The 20,822-nt window shown below is 47.5% G+C and overlaps 1 protein-coding gene across 2 annotated transcripts; it reads right to left on the bottom strand.

Moving 5' to 3' along the window:
• Positions 1–503: 503 nt before the first annotated feature.
• dnmbp (dynamin binding protein) lies at positions 504–19,667 on the bottom strand. Of its 2 annotated transcripts, XM_084669446.1 has the most exons (14): positions 17,700–19,667; positions 9,238–9,449; positions 8,975–9,074; positions 8,647–8,794; positions 7,059–7,076; positions 5,680–5,879; positions 5,298–5,428; positions 5,025–5,129; positions 4,783–4,911; positions 4,241–4,573; positions 3,810–3,998; positions 2,931–3,129; positions 2,086–2,768; positions 504–1,917 (listed from the first exon to the last, which is right to left on the bottom strand). In XM_084669446.1, the coding sequence occupies exons 1-14, from the start codon at positions 19,486–19,488 to the stop codon at positions 1,732–1,734; spliced, it is 4,422 nt and encodes a 1,473-aa protein (XP_084525572.1). In that variant the 5' UTR covers positions 19,489–19,667; the 3' UTR covers positions 504–1,731. The 2 variants fall into 2 exon arrangements, with proteins under 2 accessions (XP_084525572.1, XP_084525573.1); XM_084669447.1 differs by lacking the exon at positions 7,059–7,076.
• Between the last annotated feature and the right edge of the window lie 1,155 nt (positions 19,668–20,822).

The raw sequence follows: 20,822 nt of genomic DNA on the forward strand, positions 1-20,822 counted from the left end.
TGCATGTTTATCGTATATTTCCATTTGAGTCAAACAAATGTTTCTGGCTAATATTATCCTATCGTTTTATTGATTTTATAGATTTTACGCTACAGTTGATCCTATATTCAGAAACCACCTCTATTCTGTATTTGTTAGACACATTTTGGAAAGGGACTTTATCACAGCCCTCACATTTGATCTCCTGGCCCATCCTTTTCAAAGCAAGCTGAACACACATACGGTATGTATTATATATGTATGACAGTATGTAAATACAGATTCACAGATGGGTGGGGGAGGATGTCTGTAAATCAATAAAGGTCTCATAAAAAAAATAATCTAAGAACTAAGAGGTTTGTTTAGCATTATATCATGTAACTGACTGGAATAGGTACTTTTGTGTTTAAGTATTTAATATCTATGCAGAATAACATTATCCCTGAAGTAAGCAAGCACCAACAATGTTTTTTTTGTAAATCAGTAGTAAGGTAGTAGTAGTGAAATGACCCCATAGTCAATGAGATATTTCTCAGCTGAGCTGATGTTTTTATTCAAATGAATACAGTGATCACATGACACTGGAGTGCAGAAATACATTGTCAATATACAGCCTTATACGTAAATGAAGAGGGTAGGGAGAAACCAAATTGTTTCAAAGATATCTCAGTGATCTCACATTCTCTACGACATTCCTGTTTGCTTCTGCCAAAGGTCAAACCTTTCAACACATGGTTACCCCATCAAACCAGCTGAAGAGATATAGATGTTCAGCCCTATGGCTTCACACAACATCTGAAGGGGTGCTACAGCAAACCATGCATATGACACTGATCTGGCAACCCAATGAAGACCTGCTTATGCTTCATCTAATACTCTCAGGGCCATGACCTGTCACGAGAACAACACTTTCCTTCAGCTTTCAAAATGGCCGTCACTTTCATAAGAATACAGTGTCTTCTCTACGGATGCATTGTATGGTTACTACAGTATTGAAACCCGAATAATATGCCCCAATTTGGTATAGTACTGTGCTATTTTATAAAATGTACTTGATTAAAAGAACTTACAATAACAGTAAGTAGTGGCATTCGATGGGCGTCTGTGTTGGGGACATGCCCTTGTGTCAGGATGGGGCCAGCACTTGAAAAATACCATATATTGAATACTCCTCACCTAACTTGCAAGAGCCACCCACGTACTCTCTAGCGCTCGTTTAAATAGCTCACTCATTCATTACTGTACACTCCACAAAGTCAACCTTTCTGGAACAGTAGTGCTCTACGGCAACTGCAGGCAGTCTTGGGGCCATACTGGAAGTCTGCCAAATGCCCTCCATTATGAGTTATATAACCCTCCTGTGTGTCTCTGCCGAGTCACAGGACTGAGTCACATGACTGTCACGGCATACAAGGGGAAGGCAGGAAGAGAAAGACCCGGGAAGTAGAAAAACTGAAAAAGGTATATAAATATCAAGTCCAACAACTTTCAGAGGAGTAAGTCAGCAGCACAAATGAAGTCCAAAAGAAGTTCATCCCCTTCACCAGCAAACTCCACAACAATGCATCCCCTGCTACAGTAAGGCACCAGGCTGGCCAGCTGTCTGTTCACTTCCTTGTTTTGTTTGATCTGGAGGGAAGGAGGCTGTTTAGTCCGGAGAGCAGCTTCCCTCGTGGTTGGAGCACTACCGTGGGTGGAAGGTAAGATTGGACTGGGGGGGTTACAGTCCCCCTCCCCCCCCAGGGAAACTGCTCAGGTGTACTCTGACTTGCGGATATAGTTGGAGGGGACGTAGCCTCTCCGGCCCCCCGCCTCACCTAACCACCACTCGCTGTTGCCATTCATGTCCTGGAACTCCAGGATGCGGACGTGCTGATTGGCCGAGATGCTCAGCTCGTTGGCACAACGAGCGCTGAAGGAGTAAATGGCGTAGTAAATCTGAAACACAAAATGATTTTGATTAGCATCTAGAATATACTGAATGTACAGTATATAACTTTCTGAGCATTTTGTACATTGTAAGCATGGGGGAAGTGCTGTCAATCGATAATGTGTAACAAATAAAAACACAAGTGGCTGTAAACACTGGGGTCAGGTCAGTAATACCTGATGGCCATCCAGCTCTGACTCAGGTTCAGGTTCTCGCTCGGGCTCTGGTTCAATGTACTCGTTCTTGGGGTAGGAAGACTTCCTCTGGCCAGCACGATCTCCGTTCTGCAGCTGGTATGAACCGTAGGCCGTGTCTGATTGGCCATGCCTCTGTGGAGGACCCAAACGGCTGCTTTTGTGCGAAGAACAAGAGTCTGTCTCCGAGGAGTCATACAGCTCCCTGTGAGTAGCTGGGGTGGTGTGGCTCGAGTCAATGGAGTCCCTGTGATTGGCTGAATGCCTGTCTGTACTGTCGCTGTGACAGGGTGATAGCCGATAAGATGGATCTGAGTATTCCCTGGGAGTGGAGAGGTGTTTGGGCAACGAGTCAATTGCGTAGGTCTGACTGGTGGAATTGCGGTTGGGCGAGGGCGCATCTCTGTAGTGGGCTCTGCGGGATAGGTCCGGATCCTGGCTGGGGCGTGGCGACGAGTGGCTTGGGGGCGGGGCTGTGGAGAAGCTGACCGCAGCGGTGTCCTGGTTGAAGGTGAGTGTGCTGTTGCTGTTCTGGCGGGAGAAGACGGGGGAGGAGCCTCCGTAGCCCGACTCGTTGGACGACTGGCTCTCGATGGAGACGTCTGAATGACTCCGGCGTGGGTTATAAGGCTTCAGGAAGGAACTGTAAACAAAGCCTTTGCTGACTGCAGGAGACAAGGAACAACACACAGTTAGCTTCTAGTCGACAAACATAGGCTGTAGTACCAATTCAAATCAGATAATTGACTGACACGACCAATGAACTGAATCTCAGTTTCTGGGCTACAAGTCACTCAACGTATCTGCACATGCAGCTTGCTACTCACCCCCGGTGTCAATAAGCCAGCGGTTGTTACTACCCATGGGGTCCTGCTGCTTGACGACCCCGACGATGTCGCCCTCCAGAACAGACACGTCCAGGTCCTGGGCAGCGTTGAAGTTCCTCTCGGCCTGAAAGAGCTTCTCTGGACCGTAGCGCGCCAACAGGAGAGCACGCTGCTCATCTGTCTGGAGGATGCAGTTGGGCTGAAAGAGAAACATCGAGAATCAATCGCCATTTCCTTTTTCGAGATTCTCACTGTGAATTGTGGTGTAAGGGTGTAGTGTAACACAACTTTTCTTCATATTTTCAGTGTATTTTTTTTTGTCCATTATGTATTTTTTTATTTGTGTATGTATATTATGACTGTTCTGGTCATGAATGTACTGGTCATGACTGTTCTGGTCATGAATGTACTGGTCATGACTGTTCTGGTCATGAATGTAGTGGTCATGACTGTTCTGGTCATGAATGTACTGGTCATGACTGTTCTGGTCATGAATGTACTGGTCATGACTGTTCTGGTCATGACTGTACTGGTCATGACTGTTCTGGTCATGACTGTTCTGGTCATGAATGTAGTGGTCATGACTGTTCTGGTCATGACTGTTCTGGTCATGACTGTTCTGGTCATGACTGTACTGGTCATGACTGTTCTGGTCATGAATGTAGTGGTCATGAATGTACTGGTCATGACTGTTCTGGTCATGAATGTAGTCGTCATGACTGTTCTGGTCATGACTGTTCTGGTCATGACTGTTCTGGTCATGAATGTAGTGGTCATGACTGTTCTGGTCATGACTGTTCTGGTCATGACTGTTCTGGTCATGAATGTACTGGTCATGAATGTTCTGGTCATGAATGTTCTGGTCATGAAGACACTCACCGGCCCTTGAAGCTGCTTTTTGGAAGTCTGTTTCTCCATGGTCTTCTTCTCGAAGGGCTTGCGTATGGTTGTGGAGGGTGGCAAGTTCTCCGGACAGAAACTGAAGCTCTGGAGAAGCTGGAGAACGTGTCCGTACTGCTCCTGGAACAGGGACACTAGGTTTCCTTCCGTGCCCCCAATACCAGAAAACTGTAGCCGGGTCAAGAAAAACAGAACATACAAATGTTTGCAGAGGTCTTTCTACTGAATGGTAGAGACAACTGAATTAGAAAAGTTTCTATCTGTCTTCCACACAAGCCACACATAGCCACAAAATATGCAACCATGGCAAGAAGAGACTAATGAGGTGAACAACCTCCACAGCAGAAGAAGACAACCAGGAAGAGGAACCAGGAAGGAAAACCAGGAAGAGGAGCCGGCACCTCACTCACCTGCAGGAGCGGCTGAAGCTCCCCTAGTGTCAGCTTGGTGAAGTCTTTCTGGGAGTGGGCGAAGGCCCGCACACAGCCGGTGAACAGCTCCTCGGCCGAGCGGTGGAACTTGGGCAGCTCGTCCAGAAGCTGAGCGTTGAGCGCCTCGTAGTTGTTGCGCGCCGCCTGCAGCTCTTCCTGGACACGGCGGTCCTTGAGGCGCTCGGCGCGCTCCTTGCAGTTGTCGTAGTCCAGCAGCTTGTCAAAGCGCTTCTGGATGAGCTTGTGGGGGCCGGCAAACATCAGCAGGAGCTGGGTGAGGGGGGAGATGACCAAGGCTTCCGTACGCTCCTTCTGCTCAAGGAAAAACAAGAAACATGAACTTACAAGAGACACATTTAGTCTGAAAAGGAATAAACAATTGACATGATTTAAATCACTATGTACAATTAATTCAGTCAAAGGATGTGTTAAGCTCAAAGGATTTTTTTTTCTTTCTCGGTTCTCATTAAATGACAACAGGCGTAGTTTAGTGTTGTGTGCACGGCTGAATCTGAACTCACAAAGTGGCTGAACTGCTTGTCGCTGATGCAGCGGTGAGCTCTCTGGAAGTACTCAGGGTCCATCTGACTCCTGTCTGTGTAGATGTCACAGAAACTGATGGCAGCCAACACTTTCACAGACGCCGACTCCTATTGGACAAGACAGACGTCAGTCACGCAGGGGCTGGCCACTGACTTGCAGACCGCCGTGTGACTGGTGCCATTCAGATGAGGTGAAACGTTGAGCGCGGCGGCGTCCTTACTCGTATGTGCTGCAGGTAGAGAGAGATATCTCTGATGAAGGACTTGATGAGCCTTTCCTGCAGCCGGAACTTCTTCTCTGCCTCGTCGAACGCCTCGTCTCTGATCTGAGGAAGCAAGAGGGAGATGAGACAACTCATGAGTTTGAAAGGACAGACGTCTCACTCCAGGGGAAAGTTATTCACACGTTGAGGAGAACCACACGGTTCACGGTATAAGAAAGGCTCCCCAGTCTGAAAAACACAGATGACAAACAGAGGTGTCACATGACCTACCTGAGGAGAGATTCCTGTGAGGTGTTTGAGGTGGCTGCTGACGCGGTTGGACTTCTTGATGATGGAGTGCATGCTCAGCTTGGAGATCTTGTCTATGAGCGTCTCCTCATCTCCTTTCCTGTACTTCACAACTGGTGACACAAGGGGGCGCCGTCAGCACAGCAACCATCTCAGTGACGCGTCTCAATAATGTCACATTCAGAAACATTCGGGGAGTACATTTGACCAAACAGTCAAGTGTGAGACGATCTATTATCTATTAGCTACAGACTACTTGAAGTTTACACAGGACACAAATGTCCCATACCTACACAAACATATCATTCATCTATACACATACGCACAGACAGACAGACAGACAATCTCTCTGGCTTGGTCTTACCAAGGTCCTTCCTCCTCTTGAACTCGTTGATGTTGACGTTGATCTCTTTAACAGACAGCAGGGCCTTGGCCAGCAGGGGCCTGTCATGGTGGCTGTCTGGCGTGGCGTTCAGAAGCTCCATCAGCAGCAGAGGGTAGCGCATCACCCTCTGGACCGGCTTGATGAGGAAGGAGCCCAGGTTGATGTAGTTGGTCTTCCCCCTGAGAGAGAGAGGAAGGGAGAGCGAGGGGGAGAGAGGCGGGGTGGACAAGGGAGAGGTGGAGCATGAGAGATGAGCGGGAGAAGGCCAGGGAAGGAATGGAGAGTAGGAGAGCGAGGGAGAGGACGTGGGAGAACAAGGGAGAAGAGAGTCAGGGTCGTGAGGGAAAGAAAAGAGGATTGGAGTGAGGGGAGAAACGTTGGATACAGGACAGAGAAAGTGGGAGGGAAGAAAGAATGGAATCATTTGAATGTAACTGTACTGTAAGGCCCCTCGTATCACATGAGGGATACCCACTGACTGACATCATTTGGCAGGCCGTTGCCATGTGATTCGCTACTTGCTGTTACTTAACACATGCCACACCCTCTGACAACAGAGCATTTACCTGCTCACTTGCCTTCAGTTGCATCAGATATTACCTTGTTCAGGTAAAATCTGATAGAAAATAATATATTATGTAATATATTTCTTCAGATAATTATATTTTTGACAATAACTTAATGTATAGGGTGTCAGTATGTGTTGAGTGATACAATATAAGAAATACATTTTCATTTGATTAGCTTTAAGGCCATCAGCAGTACACAGCAGCAAAAAGCAACATTCTTAAAAACAAAAAAAAAATCAAATAAAGGATCAATATTAATTGAGCAAAATACATTTAATGTTATTCTGACTGATTTAATAATGTTATATAAGTAAAAATATGTTTATTTTTAATTGGTTTATGATGTCTTGACATCATGCAAATCACTAACAAAGTTTATAAAGAGAGATAATTATAAATGGTGTTGAAGTTGCTGCTTAGTTCCACTAGATGGCATTCATTCTGTTCGATGACCAACAACAATCTCTTTGTTGATCTCATTAAAAACTGGACCTTTGAAGAGGAGGAAAACATGACACAAGAGGCAGCCACAACCAGCACACACCACGAGGGGGCTGGGGTCAATGCACTTTCAATTAGGTCAAATGAAAATGCCATTGGCCCAGTCCCTATATAGCATCTCTCACCCTCTCACTCTCTCACTCTCTCACACTAACACCTTCACAGCAAAACCAGGACACAGAGAAGCAAACACACACAAACACGTTAATAGGGGTTAGTGAGCCATAGGCATGCTGTTTCGACGGTTCTCATGCAGATACCATGGCAACACTCTTTGAGGAAACTTACCACTCGCGATATATGGCCCTGGGATGGGGAAGAAGAGAGGGATGGGGAAGGGGAGAGGGATGGGTAGAAAGATGGAGAGACAGAGAGTGGCAGGAGGCAGCGGGAGGAAGAGAGGAGAAAACAGACAAAAGGAATTATAGAAACTGACAGAGCACTGAGGTGTTGGGTCTCTGAGGGTCCAACCCCCATCTTCTGTAAACCTCTATGTTATGGCCTCTGTTCAAGACCCTGTCGAAAACACATTTTTTCTTTTGCAAGACTTTTTTTTCTTTTTAACTCGTGTTTTGATGCTATTACTTTTTGCCCCCTGCTGTGAGATCCTACAAACACTATCCGAGGCGTAGCTTATAGTTTAACGGAAACCTATGAAAACAAAGCGCACCCTGCAGAGTTAATAGGCGGTCATAACCCATAGCAACGTGTGTTGCTGTGGCCTCTCTGGCGGGTTAGCTTCACCCTCGCCGGGGGGCTAACTGTCAAAGTTTAGTAGAGCGTTGAGAGTTGAATACACGGACTTGGGACACTGTTGCTGGTAGGACCTGAGAAACAGTATAACAGAGCTACTAGGGGAGACTCCTAAATATCACTGGATCTTTTCACTTCCCACCACAGCGCCAACACAACAGGATCTAAACGTTTTTGTTTCGGTGTACAGTACGTGTTTTTTGTTGTTGTCTTGTGACGCCCTTGTCACCAAAACCATAACCTTTCGCTCTTGTTTGAGGAAGAGGAGAGTTGACCTTCAAACTGAGCGGGTAGCGGCCTGCTGAATAAACACAGCAGGGTTGGCTCGCGTCCCAGTTAAAGGACAGGGAAGAACGCAGGCAGGGCGCATTCTTAGACTGCTCAACATGACTCAAGTGTGAATAGACTGACAGATCCCCCATGCTCTGGAGGGATGCAGTGTGTGTGTCAGTGGGTAAGAGTACAGTATCGGTCAGACGCCCATCTCTGAAGCTGTGTCGTGCGCGCCACATATTTTGTGATTCAACCTTGTATGACAAGTTTTCACTGCGTTCAAAGTAACTCGGCTAACCTCCAAACAAGGACCAGGCAACTACCACACCCTTTATAATTCTACACCCCGCCTGAACTGTGCCACTGTTTACCTTTCAATGAAGCAAGATGTTTCCAGATAACAACAGTTTCGATTACCTTCCTTTAAAAAATAAAATAAAACTAGATAGCCGATAAAATAAAGTTACTTACACAAGATCAATGTCAATGTTTGACTTTCCAACGATTATACAGTACAGTCCACCATGGTTAGGAGTCACTTCTTGTTTGTTTTCATGCTCGACACAGTTACACACACGCATGCCTTTGCTGTAGTCACTCAGATGCACTAAGCATTGTCAAACACTAACACAAATTAGTGCTAAATCGTACAGAATATAGCTTGGTAGACTTCAGATTAAAGTTACAAGATGCCATCGTGAATTTCTTCCAACCTCCAAACCCAAGCCTTAACGATATTACGAACATCAACACCAAAATTGTTTCCGATGACCGGGTTCACGTTGGCAGTTGGTGAAACTCACAGACTGCACCTTTAAGAAGTCTAGACCATGTCTGGTCAGGTATCTACCTCAGCTTCTCTAAGCACTCCAGCACATGTTTCTGGATGTTCTCGTCCTTCTCGTAGGTCTCCAGGAGGGAGATGGCATCGTCATGGTTCTGGCAGTAGATCTTATACACCTCCTCTAGTTCAGTCTTGGAGTCTAGGAAGACTTTGCCTGGTGAGAGAAACGACAGTCGAAAAAAAGTTAGCCTCGTGTTTTTGGTTTCTGACCTTCACAGTCAGAAAACATACAGAAGGACACGCAAGATAAACGTGGGTTTAGGATTAAGCAATAATGGAAGCCATATCTCGCCGATTGAAATGATTCCCCTTAGTGTAGCCCTGAAATGCTAACCAATAGAGTCAGTGTCCTGGAGGTTCTTCAAGAGGCGTCGCGATAAGTCGATCACAGAGTTAATGTTGCCGAAGAGGCCCTCAAAGTCCACATTTTGCACCTGCAGGAAGGTGGAACATGCATTAACACACAAAAACAAAATCAAGAGTTCCAAACCATTTAGCTAAACTAGGTAACAGCCACCAGTAAAACCTCAAACATCTTCCAGTCCATGTCCAAATAAACCCGTTTATCCTCCCCTGTCCGCCCGACCCCGGGGTTACCCGTTTGCGCTGGAGCGGATGGATGATCTCCTTGACGCACATCTGCAGGTCCTTGATGTAGTCTGCCTCCGTCTGCAGCAGCTCCTCCACCACCTTGGCTCTCTTCTCCAGCATCCTCTGCTCGGGGTCCTCCGTGGCAGCGAGCGCCGACGTGACGGCGCACACCGGAGCAGGCTCCAGGGGCTTGGGCTGTGCCGGCAGCAGGGTCATGTCTGAGGGAAGGAGGAGAGAGAGGTTCAAATGTACAGTCTGGCTTTGAACGAGTTCCAACACGCTACCCCAAGCTTGGCTTACGTATACAATACTACCCTGAGATAGTTTTAGAGAGAAAAGTGGATCACAGTTTAACACAATATAAGCGAGGATTAACAAACATTTTGGGAGTATCCCTGATACACAAATGGCTAACCGGCACTAAAGAGCAATTCCACCGGACTCTTTATAACTACTGTAAATGTACATGTTCTAAAAAAAAACATTGAAGCCCTTCCAAAAGAGGTTTAGTCTCTAGTCATGTCTGGCCAGTCTTTGATCAGTGGCTCTGTTATCACTAGTGGGCCTGTCTCTGGAGTGCCCAGGACGAGAGGGAGAGGCTGGTTCACGCACCGCTGGACACCGTCAATGGGCTGTGGACTGGAGTGGACTCAACTCTTTTGTCTCACGCACAATGGACTGTGACAGCAACAAGAGAGATACAGCCTCTCTGGGTTGGAGGAGATAGAGGAGAGGAGGAGGACGGGTCGAACGAGAGGGAGATGGACAGGACTGGGGAGAGAGAGGCCGACAATGGAAGGTGACAGCGGCTTGAGAAATATGGCTTTGCTTTCGGAGGCATTCACTGGTGTGTGTGTGTGTTCCGGTACAACCATCTCGGCAACAGGAATTGGGGTGAATGAGGTTAAGCCTAATCAAAGTCATTATCCACCGACAGCATCTGTCTTGGGACCACATAGGATGTCATTCAGACAGTGCCAATGGCGCACATTGGGGTAAAAAACAACACCACCACACACACACACACACAAAGGTGCATGAAGTCACATTCAGGATTGGGTTGCAGTAAACCATGTGTGTTTTTTTATGGGATGGCATCTACGTCGGAGGAGATTGCGGCAACGGAGTCATTCCTCAGTGAGTGCTCAAGGCCCTCGCTGCGGTGCAGATTAGCTTGGTCCACATATGCCTTCTCTGTTCCTGGCCTGCTGTAGAGGGGGTCTGTCTGATCCCTTGGCCACCTGCCCTCTGCCCTTCTCCCCACCGCTACACACAACACAACACACACACACGCGCGCACGCACACGCACACCTCGTGCTCCACAAGGCTTAGCAGAGTCTGAGCTCTTCTCATATGCTCTCATCTCCTCCTGTTATTGGCTCCTCTCCCCCGAGGACTTGGACGTCCTGAATTGATGAGAACTCAAAAGATCCGAAGATGTTGTACCCCAGTTTTTGCCCCCGGCCGAGAGAGGTAGGGAGCAGGCGATGAAGGAGAGGGGTGTGTTTAAGGACACAAAGGAGGGGGTCTACATGCGATTGAGGCGGGGTAGGAAGAGCTAATTAATCGGTTAATTGGTATCCGACTCCGGTCATTCCCACGCTGAAGGTCCTCTGCACACATCCATACATCATATGCTCCACTTCTCATGTTTAAATATGCAGCTATTTGCAACATAAGCCCCGAAGCAGCTTACCCACACCCACACCCCACACACACACACCCCCTCACATGCGCACACACATACAATGACCCACTTCTCTCCGCTGGAATTCCACTTGTTCTATTGAGGACTGTGGGACACACACACACCACACTCCTTAGACAGGTGCATGAATGTGCCGCCCCCCCCCCCCCCCCACGCACACACACACACACGCGTGTGTACATACACACAGAAACAGGTGTCTACATCTAAAGACAGCTGAAAGATTTCCATCACAATGGCTTCTAGCAAGAGTGTAGCAGGTGTAACAGGCTCTGTGACATGGCTACTATCTCTCTGAGTCAACCACGCTGGCCTCACCACAGGAAACAGCTGTGGAGTGGTGACTCAATCACAGCCACCAAACACCCATGTTCATCAGACACTTAGTCACTGGTTTGTGCTCGCTTACCCCTCAGTACAAAGGCCAACAGAACGAGGAGTGTCCCTGTATCGCGATGTCATTGCCCCGAGTGGCTGGGTTTCATTGTAGACACACTTGAATCCATTAGAGTCAGTGGGGTGTTTAAGGGACAGTGGGAGCAGGGCTAACAGTGCTGTGAGGAAGGGAAGGGACCATTCTGTGGCCCTATTCCAACACTCAAGGATGTACAGTATCCTTCCGTCTCGTCGCTGTCTCCGTGGTGCAAGCAATGCTGGATGTGTGTATGTGTATCGCCCATTTGAGCTTGTGTCCTTTTGTGTTTGCAGCGTGTGTGACGCAGCCTACTGATTCTTGGAGGTATGTTGTGCGAGTCTGTGTTCGCACACACACAAAGGCCCCTGTGTGGAGTGGAAGTAATTGCTTGTGGCATTGTTTGGTCGTCCTGAACAGTCACGGCCCCAGACCCTCTCTGGGTTCTCATGGGGGGGTACCATGCCATGTCCCGGGGGGCAACAGGAAACCCAGGGGGGTCCCAGAGGAGGGGAAGGGATGAGGGTCAATGATGAGCATACACACATGTACACACGCCGTTTCCATGGATGACCTAACTGTCCACAGAAGATCAGAGATACAACTTGGAGGCTGCTTCTCAAGGTGCCGATGGTCATCAACAATCTCAAAGTTTTTCTTTCCCTGTATGTTCTCCTGTGTCAAGACTTCATCCCACAACAGAGCAGAAGAGTATCTGTTAAGTTAATGTATCTGAGACATAATGTGTAGAGATGTGTTCACCTGCCAGTGGAGTCCTCTTAAAGACATAATAATCAACCGGCATTAATATCAGTTTTGACTGCTAATGAGGTATTTATCTAAATGAATCCATAGGTTCCCCTGCAAACACACATAAAGGCAACAAAAGCATTGAACCAGAGATCAAAAATAGCTCAAAAAGTATGCAAGAACACACCCAATATGGCATGCATGCTCTGTCTATATTGCTAATAACTTGGGTTGCTAAATCAACACAATTGAGCAAGAGGGACTTTCTTCAGATAGGCCTCGAGTTTCATTCAAGTCAACAAGGAAGGAGAGAATGATCAGGCACACAGTGTTTATAATTAAGATGGGTTGGAAGTAGTCTGACTAAAGTCCATCTAAACTACCCTGGATCATACAGCTTTTTTGGTGTGAAGACCAATACATTGTTTTGACAAGACCTAAAAATGACTCGCCAGCATACTAAAAAACTATTAACTGTAAGCTGAGACAAATGAGATGACAAAAAAATAAAAATAAAGTCTACACGTTTTTTTGGAGGTATTCAGTAGCAGATATTGACTTCCACCACTATGAGAAGAAGAGATGGAGAAAGAAAAGTTGGGGCCTTGAGGCCTTCACCCACCTTGGCTCTGCACACACCCTTCCTCCACTCTGCCCCCTACACACACACACACACACACGCACACAAAGGTTCAAAACACGCCCGTCAGTCCAAGGTAGTCGAACATGCAAAGCCAGTGTAAAGTCCCATTGCTGGAGCTCTCAGAAAGGGCCTATGTCCGTCTCGGTGCCTTCTCCATTCTGGAGCCAAATTACCATGAGAATGGATGGAAGCCACAATGATCCCACACACACACCCCAGTGGACACAGTTATCCCAGCTCACACTAAAGCCTGGAACTGGATCACTGATGCTGACGAATGATGTGTGTGTGTGTGTGTTACCAGCAGCCGTATGAACATGCAGATGTACCACACCCAAATACACAAAAACTGTCATCGTTTTTGCCAAACCAAACACACATTATGCGCATACACTCAATACAAGCCCCGAAAATCAGGCTTAACTTTCCAAGTATCAGCTTAAAATGTGCTAGAAGAAACTAGAACCTAAAACGGAATCTGTAGGCAGAACTTGAACTTACGTCGACCCAGTGATTTGAAGCAGAGGAACAGTGTTGGAGGACGGGAACCATTGGTTGCTCCATGTTTTCATCTCAGCTGACAACAAGCCAGGCCCCTCCCATTCACAGACTGAACATCAACAACTTTGAGGACCCCTTAGTGAACACAGCCTCATCACTCTCCTTTTCTAGCTACGTCTTTCCCTCCCGTCACTCTCTAAAGACAGTCAGGATGCAGGATTTTACTTAAGTAAGACTTATCTTACTTACTTTATCTTACAAAGAACAGCTAAGGACCACACCCTTACGTCGAGGACTTGTGGCTTTAAACTTTGTTGTTTATGATCATGCACCAGTTCCTGGTGGACTTATGACTTAAACTACGATGGACTCTGAACCAAACGAGTCATATCTGTACTGAGGGGTTTGCACTGAGTGGAGTCTGTCTTTGTCTCTGAGCCCAGAGACACACAGAGAGAGACAGAGAGAGAGACAGAGAGGGAGACACAGAGAGAGAGAGAGAGAGAGACAGAGAGAGAGAGAGACAGAGAGAGAGACAGAGACAGAGACAGAGACAGAGAGAGAGAGAGAGAGAGAGAGAGAGAGAGAGAGAGAGAGAGAGAGTCTAAGGTCAGACACAATCAGTGCTGTGTGTGTGCTCGGCCCAAAGTTCACACAAGAATGCCCCGTTGTCGTGGCTACGCTAATAGCAGGGCCCCTCTTCATATCAAGCCAAGCTTTAGAGAGCAGGGAGCCGCCTTATAGACGCTGGCATTGGGGAAGAATTTATACAGGCTGTTTGTGTCATGCAGGCTGCAACTTGTAAGAACCACATGAACATCACTGACTGAGCTACAAACATATTACCATATACCTACACAACGTAATGAGTAACATTAGTACTCAATTTACTATGGTTTCCTTTTGCGTTCTCTTCTTATGAAAGCAAATTACATTTCCATGTTCTATGTTTCTTTCTGCCGTGCACTAAATAAACAAACCTAACCGTGCACGTTTTCTAAGTCCAACAATGCGTTCACCTATCTGTCACTTTCAGCAGAACAAACAGCGAGACAGGAGACAGGCGTGGAAACCTCTCTACAACACTGATACAGACCTTCCCCAGAGGGACAGCTCTGTTCCTCTGTTTACTCTGACAGGTCAAAGGTCAATGGTCACATTCCTGCTCTCTGGTTGACCTCTCTGTAAACCCCCCCCCCCACACCACCACTACCAGCAGCAGGGACCACTGGTATATCAACAATATACTGTACATCCCCCAAACTGGATACCAGAAGTTGTATTCCATATTCTTGGAAACTCAAGAAATGAAACTATGCACATGCTACCAATAATAGCAAAAATACATCTGTGTTTTGTGGTCTTGAATACAGGGCCTTTGTTTTAAAGGAGCGTGTGTTTAAGGACTTAAATCCACCTTCTTATTTCCAAGTTGTGAGTGGAGCGAGATCCAAGATCAGGGCTTGGAATTCCAAGTGGGCACAGACCGTGGAAAGGCTGAATGAAGCAGCTTCAACACAGTCCCTCAAGACGGCTCCTCTCTTTCTATCCCTGCGCTGAAGAATTTGTCATTTGCGGACTTCAAGTATGCATATGCTTAGCATATGCGCATGGAGACACAACATTTGCTAATTGGAAGACCATTGCATGAAATCAGGACAATGGTCCTATTAATCAAGACTGGTGATGAAGCTCTGCAGATTAGAGTGATCCACACAACACTCAGTGGAAACAGTGAAACCTGAGTTTAATCAAAACATTCCAGTGGACCCTAACAGTGATCAAAACGCCTGTATGTAGTAGTCACTGTAGACGACCTGATAACAATGGACACAATCACCCATAATGGCAAAGCCCTGGTTGAAACTACCTGTTTGGGTGATATGTTCCAGGTAACCCTAATCAAAGGGTATAGCTCAGTGTGACTTGATCAACACCATCTCCTGATATTTTCTCAACTGTGCATGTTGAATCGAGCACCCTGCTTGCTCAACCCCCATCTCACCTAGCAGGTTCGGGTGCTTTTCTCTTAGCTCCTGCTTGAAAAGGAAGTCTCCTCACATGCCGAGTACGCAACGACAAATACGATTATAGCCTGTCAAAGGCAGTGTGTCGTCATTCTTTATGATGACCATTTTATCAGCAGACTCTTGTCCAACCAGGTCCACTTCACTGGCTCTGTTGGTGGGGGATAATACTCAGGTCCTACCTCATGTCTTTCCCACGGCAAAGTCTTTGTGAAAACATTGATGATAAGATCAAGCTTCTCGGAGGCTGGGGATTTTGTTTTTGCTGAGGTAATTTAAATGTTGAAATGTGTCTGTATAGTATTGATGTGTGTGTATTGGAATGAAAACTACTTGAGTTGCACCGCTACACTGCAATTTAATGTACAACAATCCCTGTACTGCTTTTACTGTGAGTCTCACATGTCTAAACACTTCCATCACAGTGGAGAAATTCAATATTGAGCGCCACTAAGCTCCTTGCCACAAAAACAGCACACAGGATATTCTACATTCACAGCTCCTATTATAAATGGTCCATTTGCCCACGGCACTCTGCAAAACCGCAGCGTTCTGAATGTACAAATCACCTGTCCATTCATGAAACCTGCAACACCGTCACCCGACAAGGAACCAATCACCATGCAACTGGCACCGTGGTTGTCACGGTGTTAAGGGTCACTGTGACGGCAGCGAGCGGAGCTCAGGATAAACCAATGAGAGAATGGTGTCATGGGTGTGGGCTTAAGTGGCTGTGAGGGAGGCCTGGAGAGCCCGCTGCAGGATTGGCGTTTGTGCCGAGGGAGTTCGGCCAGGGTTCTGACCTACATTAGCTGGTTAATTCCGTCCTCAGCTCATGACCTGGGTCTCCTGGTGTGCCAGGCTGGGTCCTGCTGAAGAACGCTGCCAGAATGTTGTGCAAAGGTTGTCAAAGGGTTTCCCTTCTTAATCACCCCCCCCCACACACACACACACACACACACACTTCACTGCCCACCAGAAGCAGCAGCTGCTTAAGGATTACAGGCAGCAGCAGCAACAGGCACCTCAATAGACTGACACACACACACACACAACACTTCCAAGAGGTCTGAGAGCATTACGTTGGCCAGCTGGTTGAACTTATCACCATCTCAACAACAGCGTTCATAAAATGCAAGACTTATCAAGGTTTATAAATCTGACCATGTCTGATGCTGTACTGGTACAAATAACCTTATATTCTTCTTTTCAATTTTTTCTCTTTACACACAGTGGCTTCAACTTCATTGAATGACAGAGGAAACCTAATAAGCTGCACAACCAAATAAAAACTGGACAATCAAATGCTTTACTCGGTTAAGAATCCTGAGCAAGCACAAAACACTTTAATGAGATTAAAGCAGGACAAGACAATAGAAAAATGTGTGTGGATGTGTGTGTGTGTGCGCGTGTATATGACCTCATCCCTGTAGTGAGCCAGACTAGCAGTCTGGTCTCTCCGTGAAGGAGTCACCGTGGTGCTGGCTGCTGCCTGGCACACCCTCCTACACCTCCTCACTATGCTGACGGTGGGGATTAGTGGTCTCCCCCTCGGAGGAGGGGGGACAAGTGGTCAGTGTGTGTGTGTGTGTGTGTGTGTGTGTAGAAGTAGGGGGGTTGTAGGGCGCCACCTGCTTCTTCTCAGACACAATGAAGTTCAGAGGAGTGCTGCCCTGCACCATGCAGAGAGAGGGAGGGAGAGAGAGAGAGAGAGAGAGAGAGAGAGAGAGGGGGGGGGGGGGAGAGGGGAGGGAGTTTTTTTGCAAAATCACAAAACATCAGTTGCCATTTATACTGTGACAGTGATGGAATTTCAGTCATAAACTACACCCAAACAGACAATGAACCCCTGATGGGAATGCTCAATCTGAAAGACATTTTTTTTTTTTTCAAGAGGGCATTTCGAAAGACAGAAAGAACAAAAAATAGGCAACAAAACCAAGAACCCACAAAACCCGCCAGGCAGGTTCCTCCACCTACATGTTCACCTTTCAGAGAATCGACGATACCGCCACTTACACACACACGCACACACAACCACACACACAACAGGAGACATCCAGACTCCTGTTTGACAGACACATGCCTGTAAAGTCAGTTAGCGCCTGACCACTCAGCATTTCCAACCTCCCTAGCATTGATTGGCAACCGTCCTAAGTGCTTGTAGAGGTCAAAGCCCAAGCATAAACATTGAGACACTGGGGACTATGGGAGACAAGCACACTTGGATATGATCCCCTCAACTCTTCCCATGATCCACTTATGTATGGATTGAGACCATGGAAGAGTATTGTCCCAGCCCTCGACCATGATGCAGACCAATGAGCTGGCATTGGCCATAGATGGTCCATAAAAAAACATCTAAACATACAGTAAGCTTGCACTAAAAGTTTAAGTGGGAACTGAAAACGATGTCCATCACCCACCTTGTAGTTTTTCTTGGTTCTGCTTCCTGTTGATGGCAAAATCGGACTTCCGGAGAGAGCTAGGGGCCGTCTTCCTGTAGAAGCTGTTCCGATCCAGAGAACCCAGGTAAACAGGCTTCCTTCCCCTTCTTGGTTTCCCACCAAAGCTCCCTGGCTCTTCAGGACCATGTCTACTCTCCTCAGCGGGGTCACAGTTACGAATCCCAGGGTCTTCATAGGACCGCTGTTCTCTGACTGGTCGCTTATGGATCTGGTCCTGGATCCAGTCTTCACAGTGGGATCTCTTGCCTTTGTCTGGGTAGTCGACATACTGGGAGTCCAGTGATATGGTTCTCAGGTCCCGGAACTGGTCTCGCGCCTTGCGGTCAAAGCGGTCTTCCTCGCTACGGTCGTAATCACCTTTATCCCTGCGGTTGTAGCCATTCTCGTTCCTCTGGACACAGCGGTCCTTTCCTTTGCGGTCAGTGTAGTCCTCCTTTCTACGATCATAATAGCCATCCTTTTCTCTGGGGTCAAAGCGGTCACTCCCTTTGTGGCTGTTGTGGTCTTGGTCTTTCTCTGTACGGTCATAACCACTTCTTTCTTTGTTGTCGTATTGGTCCTCTGGCCAGTGGTGGTCCTTATCCTTGTGGTCATAGTGGAGCCCTTTCTTCTGCTCATAACCATCCCTGTCCTTGTAGTAGTAGCGGTCATTGTCTTTACGGTCACAGGGTTCCTCCGCTCTGCGGTCGTACTGCTCCTTCCCTCTGCGCTCGTCTCTGTGAAGGTCCTCTTCTCTACGATTGTGGGGCTCCTTTTCTCTACGGTCACGCTGGCTCCTTTCTTTGTGGTCGTAGTAATCCATGTCCTTGCGGTCATAGTGGTCATCTTTGCGGTCGTGGTAGTCAAAATCTCTGCAAGTGTAGTGGTCTTTCTCTTTGCGGCTGTAGTGGTCATCTCGCCTGTGGTCATACTGTTTCTTCATGTCATAATGTTCCTGCCTTTTGCGGTCATAGCGGTCGTCATCTTCGCGGTCATAGTGGTCTTGATCCCTGCGGTTGTACCTGTCCTGCTGATCATACCCATTTGACTCCTTGTGGTCCTTGCTACCGTAACGGTCATGTTCATAATACTCCTTCTCCCGGTAGTCTTGGCTTCTGCGGTCGTATGTGTCCCTTTCTGTGAGATTGTACCTCTCCTGAGTTCTGTGTTCATCGTTGTAGTCCATTTGCTGTGTCTCTCCATTGTGGGCCTGGTAGTTGTAGTCCTCAGGCCCTTGGTAGAAGCAGTGCTTGGCTTTCCAATCCTGTGCTCTCCTCAGGCCCAAGTGGCCATCCTCTGACCCTGGGTGGAAATAAAGGTCCCTGCTTTGAGGCCTAGTTTCCTTGAATTCAACCCTTTCTCGGTCTTCATATTCCCAGCTAGGTTGGTGGCAGACATTCTCTTGCCTCACATGGGCTTGGCTCTCCCATTGGACGGGCCACGGGGCTGGCACATGTCCAGGACCTGGAATTGGACCTCCGTGGACAGCCATTGGCCCACCAGGACCCATCATCATTGCAGGAGGATGACCAGCAACTAGCCTGTACCCTGGATAACCAACCACCTGTTGTTGCTGCTGCTGCTGCATCTGGAGATGGTGTATTTGCTGGAGCTGTTGAAGACGAACCATCCTCTCCCTCTCCTTGGCCCAGCCCGTGTCACCGAGCTCCTCCACACTCTTGCCCCTCCTCACAGGGACCCCGGCGGCAAGGTTCCAGTCCACCGGTCCAAACCCGGCTGGGGGCCCCAGAACTACTTGACCTTTCATTGTTGCGAGTCCCACCACAGCGGCTCCAGCGCTGCCGTTGTTTGTTTTTCAAAGTTCCGACCCTCTCCCGACTACCTGCTCAAACGCTCACATTCCAGGGCACGGCGTCGCGAGACTCTCCACCTGTCACACATTCTCTCCTCAGCTCTGTGTTTCTCTCTCTGTGTGCTTCTCTCACGGTCGCCTGAACAGGACTGCCAAGCTGAAGCGCCTCCCAGCTCTGTGTGAAACTTCAAACTCCCCCTCCCCCCGCAGACGGCACTACGAATCGCTGGCAGGAGGAGGGGGAGGGGCGGAGGAGGGGGAGGGGCCACCCCCGGGTTAATGATCGAGCCGAGTCACATGAGTGGAGGATCACACAGTGGGGTCCCTCCCAGCGTTGGTATTGGTCGGCTGCTCTGTTCGCAGGAAAACAGCCTGGCCGGAGCACATTTCCTCAGCCAAAGGAAGGAGACTGACTTTTCTAAAAATGCCTTTGAGGTGTTAGGGACTTGGCATTGAGCAACTTCCACAACAATCCTTCCTCATCCCCTCACTCTCTTTTAATCTCTTTTCACACCATTTTGTTTTGTCCCACCAACACACTTTGAGAGTCCACAAACCCTCTGCACAATTAGCTTCAACAACTTTTTTTTTAAAGCTAATGCTTTATACACACGAGTATGATGGGTTCATTTGAAGCAGGTCGGAATACAAACATGTTGAAGTTTATTGTACAAAGGTTGCAGAAACACAAGCTTTGTTTTGCCCTACTTTTAGAGTCAAAGAATAAGTTCACACATGAGCAAATTCACTTACTTTCATTGAAAACAGGGAGACACAGAGAGAGAGAGACACAGGGCTGATTATGCGAGAGTGTATGGTGTACTGGAAAAGTAGCTGCTCTCTCTCTACAAAGAGCTATTGTTGAGGGCCGTCCCCAGACTCTGGGGCAGTCCTATCTTGTAGTGGGAGAAACCCCACGTCTATTCAGAAGGCTGCAGTGTACTGTATCTCCTCCACACACCCCCACCCTCCCATCAAAGGGCCAATCATAAGACGGACCACGGTTTAAAGCCCCCCCATACTAGCACACACAAACGCATATGAACACAAACAAGTGCATGCACACAAACACACACACAAAGAATAAAGACAATTTTTTGGGATCGCTGAATGATCAAGGAAATTAACTTTAATCAAACTTTCTAGAATCTTTATCTGAAAAGTATCCAATCCCCTACTATCAATCTACCCGTTCGAAAATAGATAGTTATATATTAAAATACATATTTAAGACTTTCATAACAAAACCTAATATAAAGCCTGCAAACATTCCTAACCCCTAACATTTA

Source organism: Hypomesus nipponensis, chromosome 13 (assembly GCF_054491055.1).
Source record: "Hypomesus nipponensis isolate SF chromosome 13, ASM5449105v1, whole genome shotgun sequence".
Classification (NCBI taxonomy): Eukaryota; Metazoa; Chordata; class Actinopteri; order Osmeriformes; family Osmeridae; genus Hypomesus; species Hypomesus nipponensis.

Bases quoted from the DNA above. Each gene is read 5' to 3' on its own strand.
- dnmbp (XM_084669446.1), bottom strand. From the start codon at position 19,488: ATGAAAGGTCAAGTAGTTCTGGGGCCCCCAGCCGGGTTTGGACCGGTG. The intron at 2,769-2,930 runs GTGAGTAGCAAG...TGTCTCCTGCAG, and splicing joins CTGGCTTATTGACACCGGGG to TCAGCAAAGGCTTTGTTTAC. The intron at 1,918-2,085 runs GTATTACTGACC...TTTGTGTTTCAG, and splicing joins CAGAGCTGGATGGCCATCAG to ATTTACTACGCCATTTACTC.